The sequence below is a fragment of the Xiphias gladius genome, chromosome 14, assembly GCF_016859285.1.
Source record: "Xiphias gladius isolate SHS-SW01 ecotype Sanya breed wild chromosome 14, ASM1685928v1, whole genome shotgun sequence".
NCBI classification, from domain to species: Eukaryota; Metazoa; Chordata; class Actinopteri; order Istiophoriformes; family Xiphiidae; genus Xiphias; species Xiphias gladius.
In genome coordinates, this window is record NC_053413.1 from 3,180,494 (window position 1) to 3,195,745 (window position 15,252).

Below are 15,252 nucleotides of genomic sequence, written 5' to 3' on the forward strand. Positions count from 1 at the left end.
TAAGCAAACAGCCCCTTCTGCATGTGCAAGTAAAATGCATCGGACGTCAGATTAATCCAGTAAGGCTGCCAACCGGCCTGATATGTTGGTGACAATGCCTGCAGCAATGATAGAAATCATTCAGACTGAGTAAACACTTCACATCATCTCTCAGATGTGTTGCATACATTACGATAATGTGGGGAGTGGGTGCTGCTTCAGGTGTTTCATCAAGCAGGTGTTTCCACTGAGGAAGTGACACATATATATTTATATATCATCATCAGAGATAAAGGGATACTTAAGTCATCATGGGACACAAGTATAAAATGTTGGTATGTAGCAACTAAACAAACTTCATCTACTCGAGTTACGATTTCTTTTTTTCATTTCTCTTTTTTGGAAACTACTGTTTACAAAGTCAAGAATGAACTTTCACACTCAACATTATTATCTTAATTTTTTCCTCCAGGTGTCTAAGCTGAGGACTGAAAAAAAAAAGAATTGAAGAGAGGACAAGATTTTCAGTCAACTTCAAATATCACCCGGATATCAAAGAGCCAGACCCAATTTTTTTTTTTTTTAAACACAAGCCCTTTGAGGGAACCCCAGTCAACATCTAACCAAAGTATTCAGTGACACCCTCACCCGACATAATGGTCTTTAGAATCTTGCACACTTCAGCGGGGACATTACATTAACAGATTTTCCTGTCACCATCTTGGATCATATTGGAATATTGGAATTCAAATCCAGCTTTGGATGTATGTCCATTTACAACCTGGAAGTAGCCAGCTTTCTGAACTTTTCAGTACCTTTTCTTTTTACAACAATACTCCCTGATGATCACAAGGGAATATGTCACCCTGTTTTTGGTGGGCTCTTGTTTCCTGTTGGACTACAGCTCCCAAATCCCTGTGCAGGCTCAGCTCAAGAGCAGAACTAAGGGTGCAGTGATGTCAGCCAGGGGAGCAACTGGAACTAAGAGTGTTAGGGTGTCTGTGGAGGAAGTGACATCAATAGAGGGCAGGACGAGGCTAAGGAGACATGGGAGGTCAAGGGTCCAGCGTATTAAAAGAGGATGGGTATGGAACCAGTTCTTCGTCCTGGAGGAGTACATGGGGTCTGAACCACAATATGTTGGAAAGGTAGGTAAATATTTGTCATATCTGAGCTTCTAATATTCTACATGTGTTAAATTTACCAGGATTTCAGCCAGTAAGAGTTTTAGTTTTAGTTTTTACTTTGAAGCTGTCATTTTGTATTCAGAGCCAATTATAAAAAAGTCATTAGAAAAGATAACGGTTATAATTATCAGCAAATCTGTCCAGCCAGAATAGTCCCCAAAGTTTTTAAAATTTTTACAAAAACACCTGCAGTTTTTCAGTGCACCTTTTAGTGAACTTAAAAAAATACGTCATTTTAATGGTAATCGACCAAACTCATCAGGCTCATCAGTTCTTTTGCATTAAAACACATTTAATGTTAATAACATGCTGGACGTGGTGAGTTAGTTTCAACAGTTGGTTTTGGTAGTGGCCAAAACCAACTCCTGAATTCAGAATTGGTTTTCTTAGTTGAGGGGTGGCTTAAACGTGAATTAACTGTTTAAGTTAAGCAGTTCCATAAAGTTGGGGGGGTTTGAGAGCTGAGGTCTCACAAGAGTCAGATAATAAAAAGAATGGTCATAATACAGCTAACTGCATTTTTTTTGTTCAACCCTCCCTGTCTGGTCTTTTTATAAATGTCAGTGTGCTGCCATGTGTTTTCGCATTTTGTCTCAGCTGTTTTGTTGCTCACTCTTGTCTAATTCTTAGTGGTTTGTAAATTAATTTAGTCCATAAATTGTTTTTTTTCCAAGAACAGGTAACGTCAGATAACATATGACTGACAGAGACAAAACTTTGCAAGGTGTTTCTTATTTATAGTAGTGCAACAGGGCAAGTGGCTAAATCATCCTCTGAACAAGATATATTTTGGGCAGCTACTAATCAGGAGCCACAGTGTGTGATTTCACGGCTGCAGGTTGTTGAGTAAGACTTTGCATTGAAACTTGTCCAGTTGTCTTTAACATTATCCTTTAGTTTTTATATGTTAAAAAAAAATGTAACATTTTGACTTAGTTCATCTTTTAAAAGGTTACTTTTTATTTAGTTTTAGTCTCGCTTTTGTCGTGAAAACTAGGTCGTCAACAAATATGTTGAAACTTATCACAAAATGAGGTGACAAAAAGTCAGGCTTTTATACAAAAATCCCTTTCTTAGCTTATTTTCTATAGGGGTTAAATGCTGTGTCATTTATCTTATGGGATCAAAGAAATAAAGTAAGTAAGTAAGTAAGTACATTTATGTTTTCAGCCTGTATTCATATAGAATAATGTTTGTAAATTAGCTTTTCATAAATCAGAATTATGGCATGGATAATCTAATATCCTGCATTTTGTTATAGTTTTTTTTATCCTAATGGTTCCATGATTATTGATATTGATATATTTAAAATAACCTTACTGGCAGTGATGGCAGCAGATTTCTAGTGCAGCTATGTTTCCAAACATTTTTAACTTCCCTTTATCTTTGACAATGTAGTTTGCTGAATGAGGGTCAAGCCGAGGGGGGAGCTCTAGATTATGTCCCTCCTCTTTTTTTGTCTGAGTCTCTTTTCTGAAGACTCCCCATGATGATGCTCAGTAATTGAAGGCAACATCATAGGGGAGGAAGCAAATACTCCTAGCTAATAAAATAACAGCCAAAAGGGACTGGCACAACATAGTACATCCACAATGACTTTAACACCTAACTAAAAAAGGGTGTTGAGTATGCATCACCAGGTTCTACAATAATATCTACTGTATGAAGCCACTGCAAGGACACCAACAATTCACAGTAATTAAACTCAGGGGTCTGCCTCATTTCTTCAACAGTAGGTTGTTAACTGTTATGTAAGTTGGATCTTTTTCAACTTTTAGTGTGGCACATTGGCTGCTTGGTTTTGAACAGTAAAACAGAAGAATCATGAATTTTGGTAAAATGAATGAGTTGAGAAATATTGAAATGGTCTTGATCTGCCCATCTGTGTGACTGGACCTGGTTTAATTATAATCCTACCTCGTGTCTGTTGTTGTTTTATTTTCTGCCTTTGGGTTTTTCCAGTTTTCTTTGTCACCTGTTGCTCATCAGTTAATTAGTCCTCAGTATATTTATAGCCTTGTCCGCCCCCCTCCAGAATGTTATGTTGCTTTATTGTGTGCTTCATGTTCTGGTGCCTACTGTTTTGCCTCTTTTACCTGTGCTTTGACTTTTTCCTGTTTTGTGGACTTTGGATTCCTGCCCATGCATCTTTTGGATTTGTTTGCTTGTTTGGACTGCCTCCACTGGTTTTTGACTTTTGCCTCCCTCACCATTCCATAAGCCTTTGTCCCTCTTTGTGTATAATAAATCATTGAACTGCATAAGCTCTGCTTCAGTTTTGGCATTTGGATTCTATTCCCTGTGTTCTGCTTACCCTACTTGCACCAGCTTTGACAGTAATGATTCTAATGGCACTCTTCAGCACTGAAATCTGATGAGATTCCTTAAATTAATTTTTTTTCCTCAAAAATCTACACTTAATACCTCATTATGATAAAGTGAAAACAGAATTTTAGACATTTTAGCAAATTTATGAAAAAGGAAAAACTGAAATATTCCATTGACATAAATATTCAGACCCTTTGCTATGACCCTTGAAATTTAGCTCAGGTGACTCCCATCCTTCTTGATCTACTTTTGAGATGTTTCTACACCTTGATTGGAGTCCACCTGTGGTAAATTCAATTGACTGGACATGATTTGAAAGTCACACAGATGTCTATATAAGGTCTCAGAGCTTACAATGCATATGAGAGCAAAAACCAAGCCATGAGGTTGAGCGCATTGACTGCAGAGCTCAGAGACAGGATTGTATTGATCTTGGGGAACAGATTCACTTGAATGGGAAATTGGTCTCAGACTTTTGGACCCTACTGTGTATCTCTATATACAGTATGTATGTGTGTCTGATCAATATTTCATTGCTGACAGAAATAGGGTGAATGCAGAGGTAAAGTATATACTTTTTTTATATACACCATGCAGCCACAAAATTAAAGCCAGTAACTGGTTTGTTGTGGCTGATTGGTGTAAATCTTTCTCAGGACTGCCCTGTCTGCCAGAAATTACATTTCTATACTATTCAACTGCAACAGCAGATACGTTTTTTATAGGAAATGTAATGCTGACTGGATTATGTTCAGAGGCCATGTGTTTTTTTTTGGTTTTTTTTGTCGTCCATGTTCTACCAGTCAGTGTTAAGGTCTGAGAAGTGAAATCCAAGAGCCTCAATATTGCTATATTGTACAGTACAGTAATCTAGATTTTAATCTAGATGAGTGTATCAGCATGTATAAAATGATTAGATTTATCAAATCAGACCTCCTGCCATCATGACAATGACAGCTGGATGGTCGGAGGATACTATTTAGAATGATTATAATGAAGAAAAATAAGCAAACTGTAAAAATTGGGGAGATAAAAATATCAAACACAACAGTCTCTAACAGTTTACTCAGACTGGTGCAAAAAACGAAGAAAAAAACAAACAAAAAACATTAAGTTAGCAGCAATTCTGTGGCCAGAAAAACCATGTTGATGAGAGAGGTCAGAGGAGAATGACAGAGGCTGCGGTAACTCAAATAACCTCTCTTTACAACTTTGGTATAAAGAGTGAGAAAAGCATCTCAGAATGTAAAACACGTAGAACCTTGAGGTGGATGGGCTACAACAGCAGAAGACCATGTTGGGTTCCACTCAGTCACCCAAGAAGAGAAATCTGAGGCTGCAGTGGGCACAAGGTCAACAGAACTGTACAGCTGAAGACTGTTAAAACACAGCCTGGTCTGAGGAATCTGGATTTCTGCTGAGGCACGCAGATGGTAGGGTCAGAATTTGGCATCTAAAGCACAAATCCATCTTGTGGATCCATGCTATGAAGAATTTAGGCAAGGCGTGGCCCTATCCAGTATTACTTTGGTGGTCCTGAGTGAGTGAAGGATCGCTGTGACAGTGGGAATGGCATAACTCAAAAGTTTTTGTTGTCTTATTCAGCTATGAAATACTGGAGTGAAAGATTTGCAATAATTCACCTATTTGTGAGCACTGTTTGTTAATTGATTTATGTGCTGGAAATGTAGACGCATGGCTTTGGTTAACTACAGTAAGGTACAGTATATAAAATATCTGCCTTTTCTGGGTTTTGAGCGAAACAGATTTCAGAAAAGTGTTAGGTATCTCGGTGAGAGCCTAAATGATTCCCAGCCGACACAGCATTGTTTTCTCAGCTGTTTTTTCTTATCATCCTACCACAGAAAAAAAACAAAAAAAACAAAAAAACTTTTCCACGCAAGCTTCAAATGACATTTCCTAAAGTATTATGGCTGTGGATGTGATCACTCTGGCAGACTAACTTGCCAGCAGCTCACAACCTGCTTAACTACCACTGTAGACAGGCAGCAGCCTTTTCTCAGCAGGAAGCCTGAGACCTCCAGCTGGCAAACAGAGAGAAAGAGAGTTTATGTGCAGGTCAACGGCAAAGAGAGACCATAATTTTTATTGGCAAATAAAAAAACCTGGATTTGTGTTAAATCATGTCTGCATCAGATGTTGCTCAGAAAAACAAAACAAAAAAACACATGATAAGCTAGTCCTGGTCCCTTGTTCTTTGTTGGTGGATAACTAACTTAGTCTGATTTCATTGCTGATTATTTGATAGAAAGCCTCTTTCAGCTCTTCAAATAGGGCATAAAATCTTGCAGCTGTTGCAGCCCAAACCTGCATATACCGGCTTATTCGTTCATGACCTGACCAAGACTTTGCAAAGTTGAACCTCCATGAATTCATTGTCAGATACAAATGACTCCTTTCTAGTGGTACCGACAGACATTTTCTTATAATTATGAATTTAGATGAGAACATAGTTATGGAATAATCATACATTTCCTAAATATGTTATAAAATTAAATAAAATCAGTACACATAAGAATTAGGCTATCCTACTTAGTTTGGGATACTATACAGTAGTTGCCAAAAGTTTTACACACTGAAAGTAAAGTGAGTATGCTTTTAAAAGTAATTCCATGAATATTTTTTCATGGCATTAAACAGGAAAAACTTATATCAATTAAGAGCAGCAATTGTTCTTGGGACACTTGCAAACAGTTTTTCAGGTACTCGGCTGGTTGGTTGTTCCAAGCATCTTGGGGAACTTGCCGAAGTTGGTCTTCAAATTTCTTCTTTCTTCCTTTATGTAATGTTAGACTGTTAAGGTCAGGACTTTGTGGGGACAATACCATCTGTTGCAAGACTCGTTCTTCTTGTCAAGGAGATAGTTCTTTATTACTGTGGCTGTATGTCTAGGCTTGTTATCCTGCTGCAGGATGAATTCGGGACCAACCACACACCACCCTGATAGCATTGTGTGATGGATAAAAATCAACATATCTAAATTTGATGTTAACTTTAACCGCTACTGTTCAGGTGCATTGAAAAAAGAGAACTGAAAGAAAAGAAAATAATTGCACATGCTAATTTAATCCAAGACTTAATCTAACTACGTTGAAGGAAACACATTAGCTGGATTTTTTTTTTTTTTTTTTTCCAAACAAGATCCTGTGAGCTTCCTATGTATTTGGACCTCCATATTAAAGATGTCAAATAATATCATGTTATTGCTTAGGTTGCAATTGGAGAGGGTGAACAGCACAGATTAGCCAATACAAATAGAGTGGAATTATGGAATGGAATTTATTGTTTTTGAATATTATTATTATACTTAAGCTACTAAAATGTTTAGTATTTAGAATGTCATCAAGGCAAATGCATGACAAATGGGAATCTCAAAACTTATGACAATTGTAGGTACGAAGGTCCAAAATACATAGGACGCTGCTTGGATAAAACATAGTAGTTACAACTAGACCACGAGTCTACAGCCATGGTAGTGGCTCTATGACGCTGTACTTAGGCACAGCGGTTCTTTGAGCTAAAAGCTATTATTAGCCTGCTAACATTCTCACAATAACAATGTTAATATGCTGATGTTTAGCAGATATAATGTTTACCATGTTCACCATAGTGTAGCGTGTTAGCATGATACTACATTACAACCACAACAGCCACTACATTAAGACCAGTAACTGGTTTTAATGTTGCAGCTGATCGATGTATGTTATATCTGTGGAGCTTCCTACATGCAGTATTTAGACTGCAAACTACAATTGTGAACAGCATTTCCCAAGTGTATTTGCATGGTTAAGTACACGTGTGTTTATTTGATGTCATTATAAACTCTAAGAGTCCCTTCTGTCAAGCATTTTCCCTGATGAAGGTCTATAAGACAGAAATTTTGCCTTTTTTGGTCAAATCTTTGCATTGGCCCTGAGTGTTCAACCTTCATTTTCCAAGATTTGATGTCTTTGTCCTTCTGCCAGCTTAGTGCTGTGTCGATGTTGACTCTTGTGGAGTGAATGGTTGTCTGATTTAGTTGACAGAGATGGGGTTTTCAGCTGTAAGGTCTTCTAAAAGTGGAGGAAAGGGAATTTTCAGGGCATATGGTCTTACTTAAGAGGAGATGGCTGGCCATAATTGAGAGACAGACTAATTAGAAAAACAAACTGCTTGGCTGACGAATCCACATCGGTCTGTAATCCAGTGCGACCACTCAGCAACACGTAAATTTCTGCTGTGCTCTCACAATCAGCAACAGTCTGTAGAACATCATAATGATCCACAATCAACAATCAACATTTCAAAATCAAGGCTAGTCACCACATACTGCACTGTAGATGTTTGCATACTGTCCAAAGAGTCTGATTAGCCGCTGTGTTCTCTCCTGATTAGTGGATCAGTACTGAAGTATCAGTACATACAATGCCGATGTCTCCCTTTTGTAAAATACATAAAAATAACAGTAATGAGTAGAGTAATATCTCTAACAAACAAATTAAATAATTTATTTGAAACTTTATTCTGATAAGTGTGCATGATTTTTATTTTTATTTTTTTTAAATACAACTGACTATTGCATTTCTGGTAGTAGGGAATGGAGAATGCTTTTACAGGCAAACTTCTGCTCTGTAGTCCTGTGCTGGCCCAACTACCGGCAGTGGGGAGAACACGAGCAAGGGTTGAAGAGGCAGTCAGACTGAATAAGCCAGGCTCTACTCATGCCCAGCCAGAGAGGACTTGTGCCCAGGGGCTCTCGATTAATCTGCTGTTGGTGCAAATAGTGGGTCACAGCTTTATTATCACAGGAGGAGGCAGGCTGCGTGGAAGGAGGAGGCAGAGGGAATAAGATGACCTTATACCACTTGGAGTTTAAGTCAAAGCTGTAAGTTCCAAAACCTCTAGGTAGATGTCGAGGCAGGCAAGTTTACAGGCTTGAGGCAGAGCAGGAGTCCTTCTAGGATCAAAGCAAGTACAACTAAACACATGCATGTCTCATTAATTACCATTTAATTCTAACAAGCAAACAGGCCACACAAAAGAAGGAACATCTTTTATTGAGACCGCTGCTGCAATGCTTGTCCTAAAAAAAAAACATAATTCCCCAGGCCACATGCTGGGCTAAAACAGTGGCTAATGAAGTTAAATAAAGTCTTGCGTGTTCAAAGGTCAAGGGGTTGCTGTGGCTAAATTTCTGACTTCTTCAACATAAAATATCAAGAGCAAACATAACCATAGTAAACATGTATGGAGTTATATTTGTACCTCATTCCTCAGTGCATGATGTGGTATTTTGAGCAAAGGTGATTTTCTTGCAAGCACATCAATTAATTTTTGTACAAAAAATCATCGAAGGAAAAATCAAATTTGTGCAAAGAAAAAAATTCTTTTTTTGTTTGCTATTATCTACATAATCACAGTCAGTCATTGTGTGACAGTGTGCCACAATCGCAGCCAATCAGAAAACTGGAGTAGATCATTTTTGATTGGCTGTTTTGTCTCCAGTCTGGGTGCTAGTAGGATTATCAGTTAGTGGGGAAGGAAGCACTGGAAGAATGGGAAGCAGGCACACCACAGCTCCATGTAAATAGTTTAAACAGTTTTGGTTACATACTTAGTTTTATGAAACCATTTCAGACTACCACTGGTTTCCACTCATTTGTCTTTGGCATGAAAATAATTAAATTCTTGACACTTGACACTCAGTTTGGTAAACCACTAAGTCTGGCCTAAGTTATATCATATTTAATGGGTGGAAGTGCAGATTTATTTATCCCTTAAAAAACAACGTAATAGTCACAAATATGAATGCAAACTTAAAGGACAAACCTGATATTATTACATTGTTTTGTTCTTCAACAAATAATGTGCAATGAACATAACCAACAATGTGTTATTTGTGTCTCTGTACCTTTCACCAGTGTGTCACCCAGTGCAACAGTATGGCTCACTGATGTGTTTCTAATAGTTTTGGACAATTAAAAAAGCTCTGTGAAACAAAGGAATTAGTTATATCAGGCCTTGGATACACATATGATGCTTGTTAGTAGGATACAGTATATTCATTGTTGGTTTGGGTCTGCACATGGGATGTATTGAGCGTAAAATAGATATTGAATGTCACCAGGATTATCCTTTCATGTCCATGGATTACAAAAATCATCAATTTAAATTTGATTGCTAATGGACTTCCATATGGTACAGAAATTAATGGAAACCAGAAAGGGGGGGGGGCATTTAAAGGAAAGGGAAAAAACATTTAAATTTGCTTAAGCACAGTAGCATGGTTTGCAAAATGGTTAGCTGTGATGTAATGATTGTGATTTCTAGGAAGTGGGCCAATCCTGTTTCCTAAAAATTACATTTTTGGACAAGTAAACTGCAACAGTAAATACTGATCATTATTTACATTTCACTAAAACCACAACCTTTCCCTAACCTTAAGGTGCTTTTGTTGCCTAAGTCTAACCACAGATTCTGGATGTGACAGTCGTGTGCTTTTTAAATCTACCACCTCATGGGGAATCAGCTGCCATTAATAAATATTCAAAAATATATGTTGGATCCGAACAAAATCCAGCTTGCAATTACGTTTCCTACAATCATATTTGCGTGTTGTAATTTAGTTGTAAAGAAAAGTAATTTATAGGAGACAGAGTTAAGTGGGCAACAACGTGTAAAGCATCTGGAATGTTCGTGTAAAATTGCAATTTTCTTTGGGAGAATCGCAAGGCATGACATACACACACAAAAATAAATTAATACTGTATAATGTATTTGTGTTTGTGAACTACAAGGACAATATTCCCTTGTGATTGGGGTGGGATATGGAAGAGTGTCTGTGTGAATGTTTACAAGTTATGTAATAAAAGAAAATAAAAATGAGATGAGATCCTGAAGCGAGCTCTTTCTGTTCTCAGTTTATTCCCACAGCACGGCTGGGCCATCAAAAAGCAAATTCATCTCAAGCTGTCAAGGAGTTAATGTTACATTTGCAGTCAGTTATCATTTCTCCTCATTACCAGTGTTGTATCTGCGCTACTACACCTAAACTGTCTTGTTAAAAATACCAGTTTGGGGCACATGCAAAGTAGTTGATCGCTTCAGGCACCACAATCTGAAAGTCTGTCACAACTCCATCCAGCGCACACATTTCCGTGTGCACAATTAATCTTCCCTCTGCACTACACACCTCACACAGTTTAGCTCAGTGCCCAGTCTACGTGTGCTGCTGCAGTGCGTGAAGGATGCCAGTATTGGCCAGAAAGATATGTATATTTTTTGTGAAAGTTAAGCAAAGTTTGTCACTCATATCATCTATATGAAGCAAAATGACATAAACCCTCTTGACATCAATGTCCTAAAGAATCACACGTATAAACTGATAAGTTGTACTTCAAAAAATAACATCATTTATCACAACAATCTTGGCAAGGGCCCTACTGTCACTTAACATGTCTAAAAGGTGTTAGCAATGAGGACAATATAAGTAATGTATTTTTAGGTGCAAGCATGATGGAGACCAATGGAAACAGTAATCTTATGAGGACACATGATGACTTTGATTTAAGGGCCAAGGTGAGCAATGGGATGGTACCTCCAAAATGTACATTCACTGAGAACTTTATTAGGAACACCATACTAACACTGGGTGGGGCCTCCTTTTGCTCTTAAAACAACATTAGTTCTTCGTGACATAATTGCATCATAACATTTTCTGCAGTGCGCCAAAGTGTGCCAAGTAAACATTTCCCACACCATTACACCACCACCAACCTGGAATGTTGACACAAGGCAGGCTGGGTCCATGGATTCATGCTTTTGATACCAAATTCTGACCCTACCACCTGTGTGCCTCAGCAGAAGTCCAGATTCATCAGACCAGACCAGTCTTCAACTTTCCAGTTTTTGTGAGCCTATGCCCACTGCAGCCTCAGATTCTTGGCTGACGTAGGTCATCAACCCCAAGGTTGGACGTGTTGTGCATTCTGAGATGCTTTTCTGCTCACCACAGTTGTAAAGAGTGGTTATCTGAGTTACCGTAGCCTTTCTGTCAGATCCAACCAGTCTGACCATTCTCCTCTGACCCTTCCCATCAACAAGGTGTTTCCGGCCACAGAATTGCTGCTCAGGGGATGTTATTTGTTTTTCACACCACTTTGATTAACCTATAAAGACTGCTGTGCTTGAAAATCCCAGGAGATCAGCAGTTTCAGAAATACTCACACCAGCCCCTCTGGCAGCAATAATCATGCCACAGTCAAAGTCCCTGAGATCACATTTTTTTCCCCATTCCGATGTTTAATGTGAACATTAACTGAAGCTCCTGATCTGTACCTGCATGATTTCATGCATTGCACTGCTGCCACATGATTGGCTTATTGGATAATCAAATGAATAATCAGGTGTAAAGGTGTTTCTAATAAAGCCCTCAGTGAGTGTATATATTATTCTTTAAAACCTAAATACAGTCCTGGATTAGTCCTGAAATTATCGGCAACCCTAAATTTTAAGTACAGAATTTGAATATCTTCAGAAATAAATGCAAATTAACCAGTTTTGTATAATCAGAATATTTGATAAAATCTCAGAAGGTACTGTACAACAACAAAAAATATTTCTATATAGTGAAATAAAAAAGACAGATATAAAATGTACACTTTACACAATAATTGGCACCCTTTTGATAAATTTAAATTAGTTCCTCAAACAAAATTTAAAAAAAACAAATAAGATTTACCTGTACTTAATTTTCAGTGGTCACATGACTGGAATTAACCAATGAATGATGGTTTTACTGCATTAAATGGGGATGATTGTTTCTTTTCTTTCTTTTTCACAATGGCAAAGACAAGAGAGCTGTCTGAGAGTGTCAGAAATGCTATTATTAAAAAACATTACAACTCCAAAGGCTACAATGCAATCACCAAAGATCTTGAAATCCCTGTTTCTACAGTTCGTAATGTTATCAAGAAGTTTCACAGTCATAAAACTGTTAAGACGCTTCCAGGATGTGGTGCAAAGAAAGCACCACATCCTGGAAGAAACTCAATGAGAGAAGTTGGTGAAGGCTGAAAACACCACGCAAGATATTTTAAGAGCTTCAGGCTGACCTGGAGCAATCTACCATACGCTGGACACTAAACCAAGTAGGGCTCCATAGGTAAAGGTCAAGGAGGACACCACTATTGAAAGAAAGGCACAACAAGGCAAGATTAATGTTTACAAACACTTTCATAGAAAAGCTACAGTCTTTCTGGGATAATGGTCTATGGACAGATGAAACCGAGGTAGAGCTCTTTGGGAATGCAGGGCATCAGTTTGTTTATAGGTGACAAAATGAAGCCCATAAGGAAAAGAACAACCTACCTACAGTAAAACATGGTGGAGGTTCTATCATGCTGTGGGGCTGCTCTGCTGCCTCTGGTACTGGAGCCACTGAATGTATCAAAGGAATGATGAAATCAGAAGATTACCAAGGTATTTTAGAGAGAAATGTGTTACCAAGTGTCAGAGAACTAGCTTTGAGGCAAAGGTCTTGAGTTTTGTCAGCAGAACAACAACCCAAAGTACACATCCAACAGCAAAAAAGAATTGTTAAAAAGGCAAATATGGACTGTTTTAAACTGGTCAGCAATGAGTCCTGACCTAAATCCCTTTGAAAACCTTTGGAAATCTGCCATTATAAAAAGGACTCCTGTAAACTTAAAGGAGCTTAAATGCATAGCAATGGAAGAGTGGCAGAAACTACCAGCAGACAGATGCAAGATACTTCTGCATGGTTACAAGAAACGTTTAGAGGCTGTCATTGTTGTCAGAGGTTCTGCAACCAAATATTAGTGAAGGGTGCCAATAATTTTTCCAAGTGGACTCTGGTGTGTAAGAAAGTCAGACCAACCATGGGACTGTGTGAAAGTAGATATGGGATCCTCATAATTTTGCTATAACATTTCAATAGATAGCTTCCAAACTTCCTCCTATCTCTTCTGTCATTTAATTATATTAACTTATAGTACACGATTCAATAATTGCTAAATCTTGGATATCGTATATGTAGACACTAATCTTGGCAGACCGAGGTTCACTTACTTTGCAGCTTTTTAATTGGAATGAACTGGCATCAAAGAGATACTTTCACTCCACTGCAAGATTTTAAAGAGATGTGTAAAATCTGATGTTATAATGAATAATTGCGGCTAATGCTGAGTAATTATTTTCATTAAATCTGTTTGGTTGATTGTTGGTTGGCCAGCCTTATATGTGTTTTGGCTGTGACTGCTATGATATAAGACTGAACTTCAGTGCAGAACTTACAAAACATATTGTCTGATAATGTTAAAATGTTAAATTTTTGTTGAAACTGTGATGTTGAATAAACTTTATGATCATTTTGAAGGATGTACTCTGTGATGCTGTTGAACTGTACTGAATTATACAGAGAAATGTTTCTGTTATTTAGCCTTCCCTAACTGATATAAATAGGGTCAGTAAAATACAATTGTCTCTAAAATGAAAAAACAGTTGAATCAACATCTCTTTGAAACAGTTTCAACAGAAACTGAACATTACTGTATAACCTTCATGACGTTAGGGCTGTTGCAGGGCTGTTGTATCAGACTGCATTCGTTTTGGCTAGGTGTACCTAATAAACTGTCAACTGAGTCTACATTTACATTTACATGTATTCATTTGGCAGATGCTTTTGTCCAAAGTGATGTACAAATTATGTACAATCCTGTGATAAATGATCAAGAGACAGGCGCAACATGTTCATATATTTTTGCTATTGTTTTTCTTTTTTCTTCTTGTTTTCCTTTCATTACAGAATGTCACAGAAGTAATGCTGCCTTTCTCGCTTTTTGTCAGCCTTATTGAGAAAGTGGTCATCTTGTTTACGTAAAATTTATTGAAATTTTCACTTGACGAAACAGAATGGGGGTTTTGTTCCTACATTCAGTGTGAACACCAGCATTGTGGCTGGTCAATTGATCCTACAGTGTGAGCATAAAAGGCAGGTTCAAACTGTGAAGAAAGTCCAATTAAAACATGTCGTTTGAGTTAACAAAATGCACAAGATTAAGAAAAACACAGTGTCTGCCCAACTTTACTCCGGGTTCATTTGAAAATAGCTACAAAACAGCAAATTTGAAGTGCAAAAAAGTATAGATTGTTTTTTCTTTGGCCAGACCAGATCCACCAAATTACAGGCAACTTAAAGCATGTCAGGGGTGCCATATGAGGAAGAACATACCATAGGTTATGTGTCTTAAACTGTCTGGATTGATCTTTTTCTCAGCCTGTGATGAAATCAAATAAGTACGCCATGACCCGAAAGCCTTTTGAAGATAAATCATCAGTGCTTTGACTGATGGTAGCCATCATGCTGATTCTTTTCTCATCTCTCAACTTTTTTTTATCTCTCCTTTACCTTGTATGTATAATACCTTGTATTTAAAATTATGTTTAGTGGAAAATCTCTAAATATTTAGCATAGAACAGAAAAGCATTGGATAATGATAACAGCTTGTACATCTTTTGAAAAGTCACATCATGAATTCAATTCACCATCTTCATATTGAATATTCCCTTCATAACACTGCAGTGTTGATTGTTTTGCTGTAGTCAGTATGTAGAACTGGTATGTTTGTTTGTCTACCAGCTGGATGTGTGTGCCGCTCTTCTGGCCTTTTGGGCCGGAGATATATCATGTCATTGCCCTCATTGCACGTGTCTGCCCAACCTTTGCAGTGACACTTCC

The 15,252-nt window shown here is 37.7% G+C and overlaps 1 protein-coding gene across 3 annotated transcripts in view; it reads left to right on the top strand.

Moving 5' to 3' along the window:
• Positions 1-821: 821 nt before the first annotated feature.
• Positions 822-15,252, top strand: part of LOC120798873 (cadherin-12-like) — an 87,677-nt gene continuing 73,246 nt past the window's right edge. For 2 of the 3 annotated variants that reach the window (XM_040143657.1, XM_040143658.1), the window contains exon 1: positions 881-1,127. In XM_040143657.1, the coding sequence (XP_039999591.1) occupies positions 936-1,127 (192 nt within the window). In that variant the 5' untranslated portion in view covers positions 881-935. Of the gene's footprint in view, positions 1,128-15,252 lie in introns of all 3 variants that reach the window. The other variant, XM_040143656.1, reaches the window with a different exon arrangement.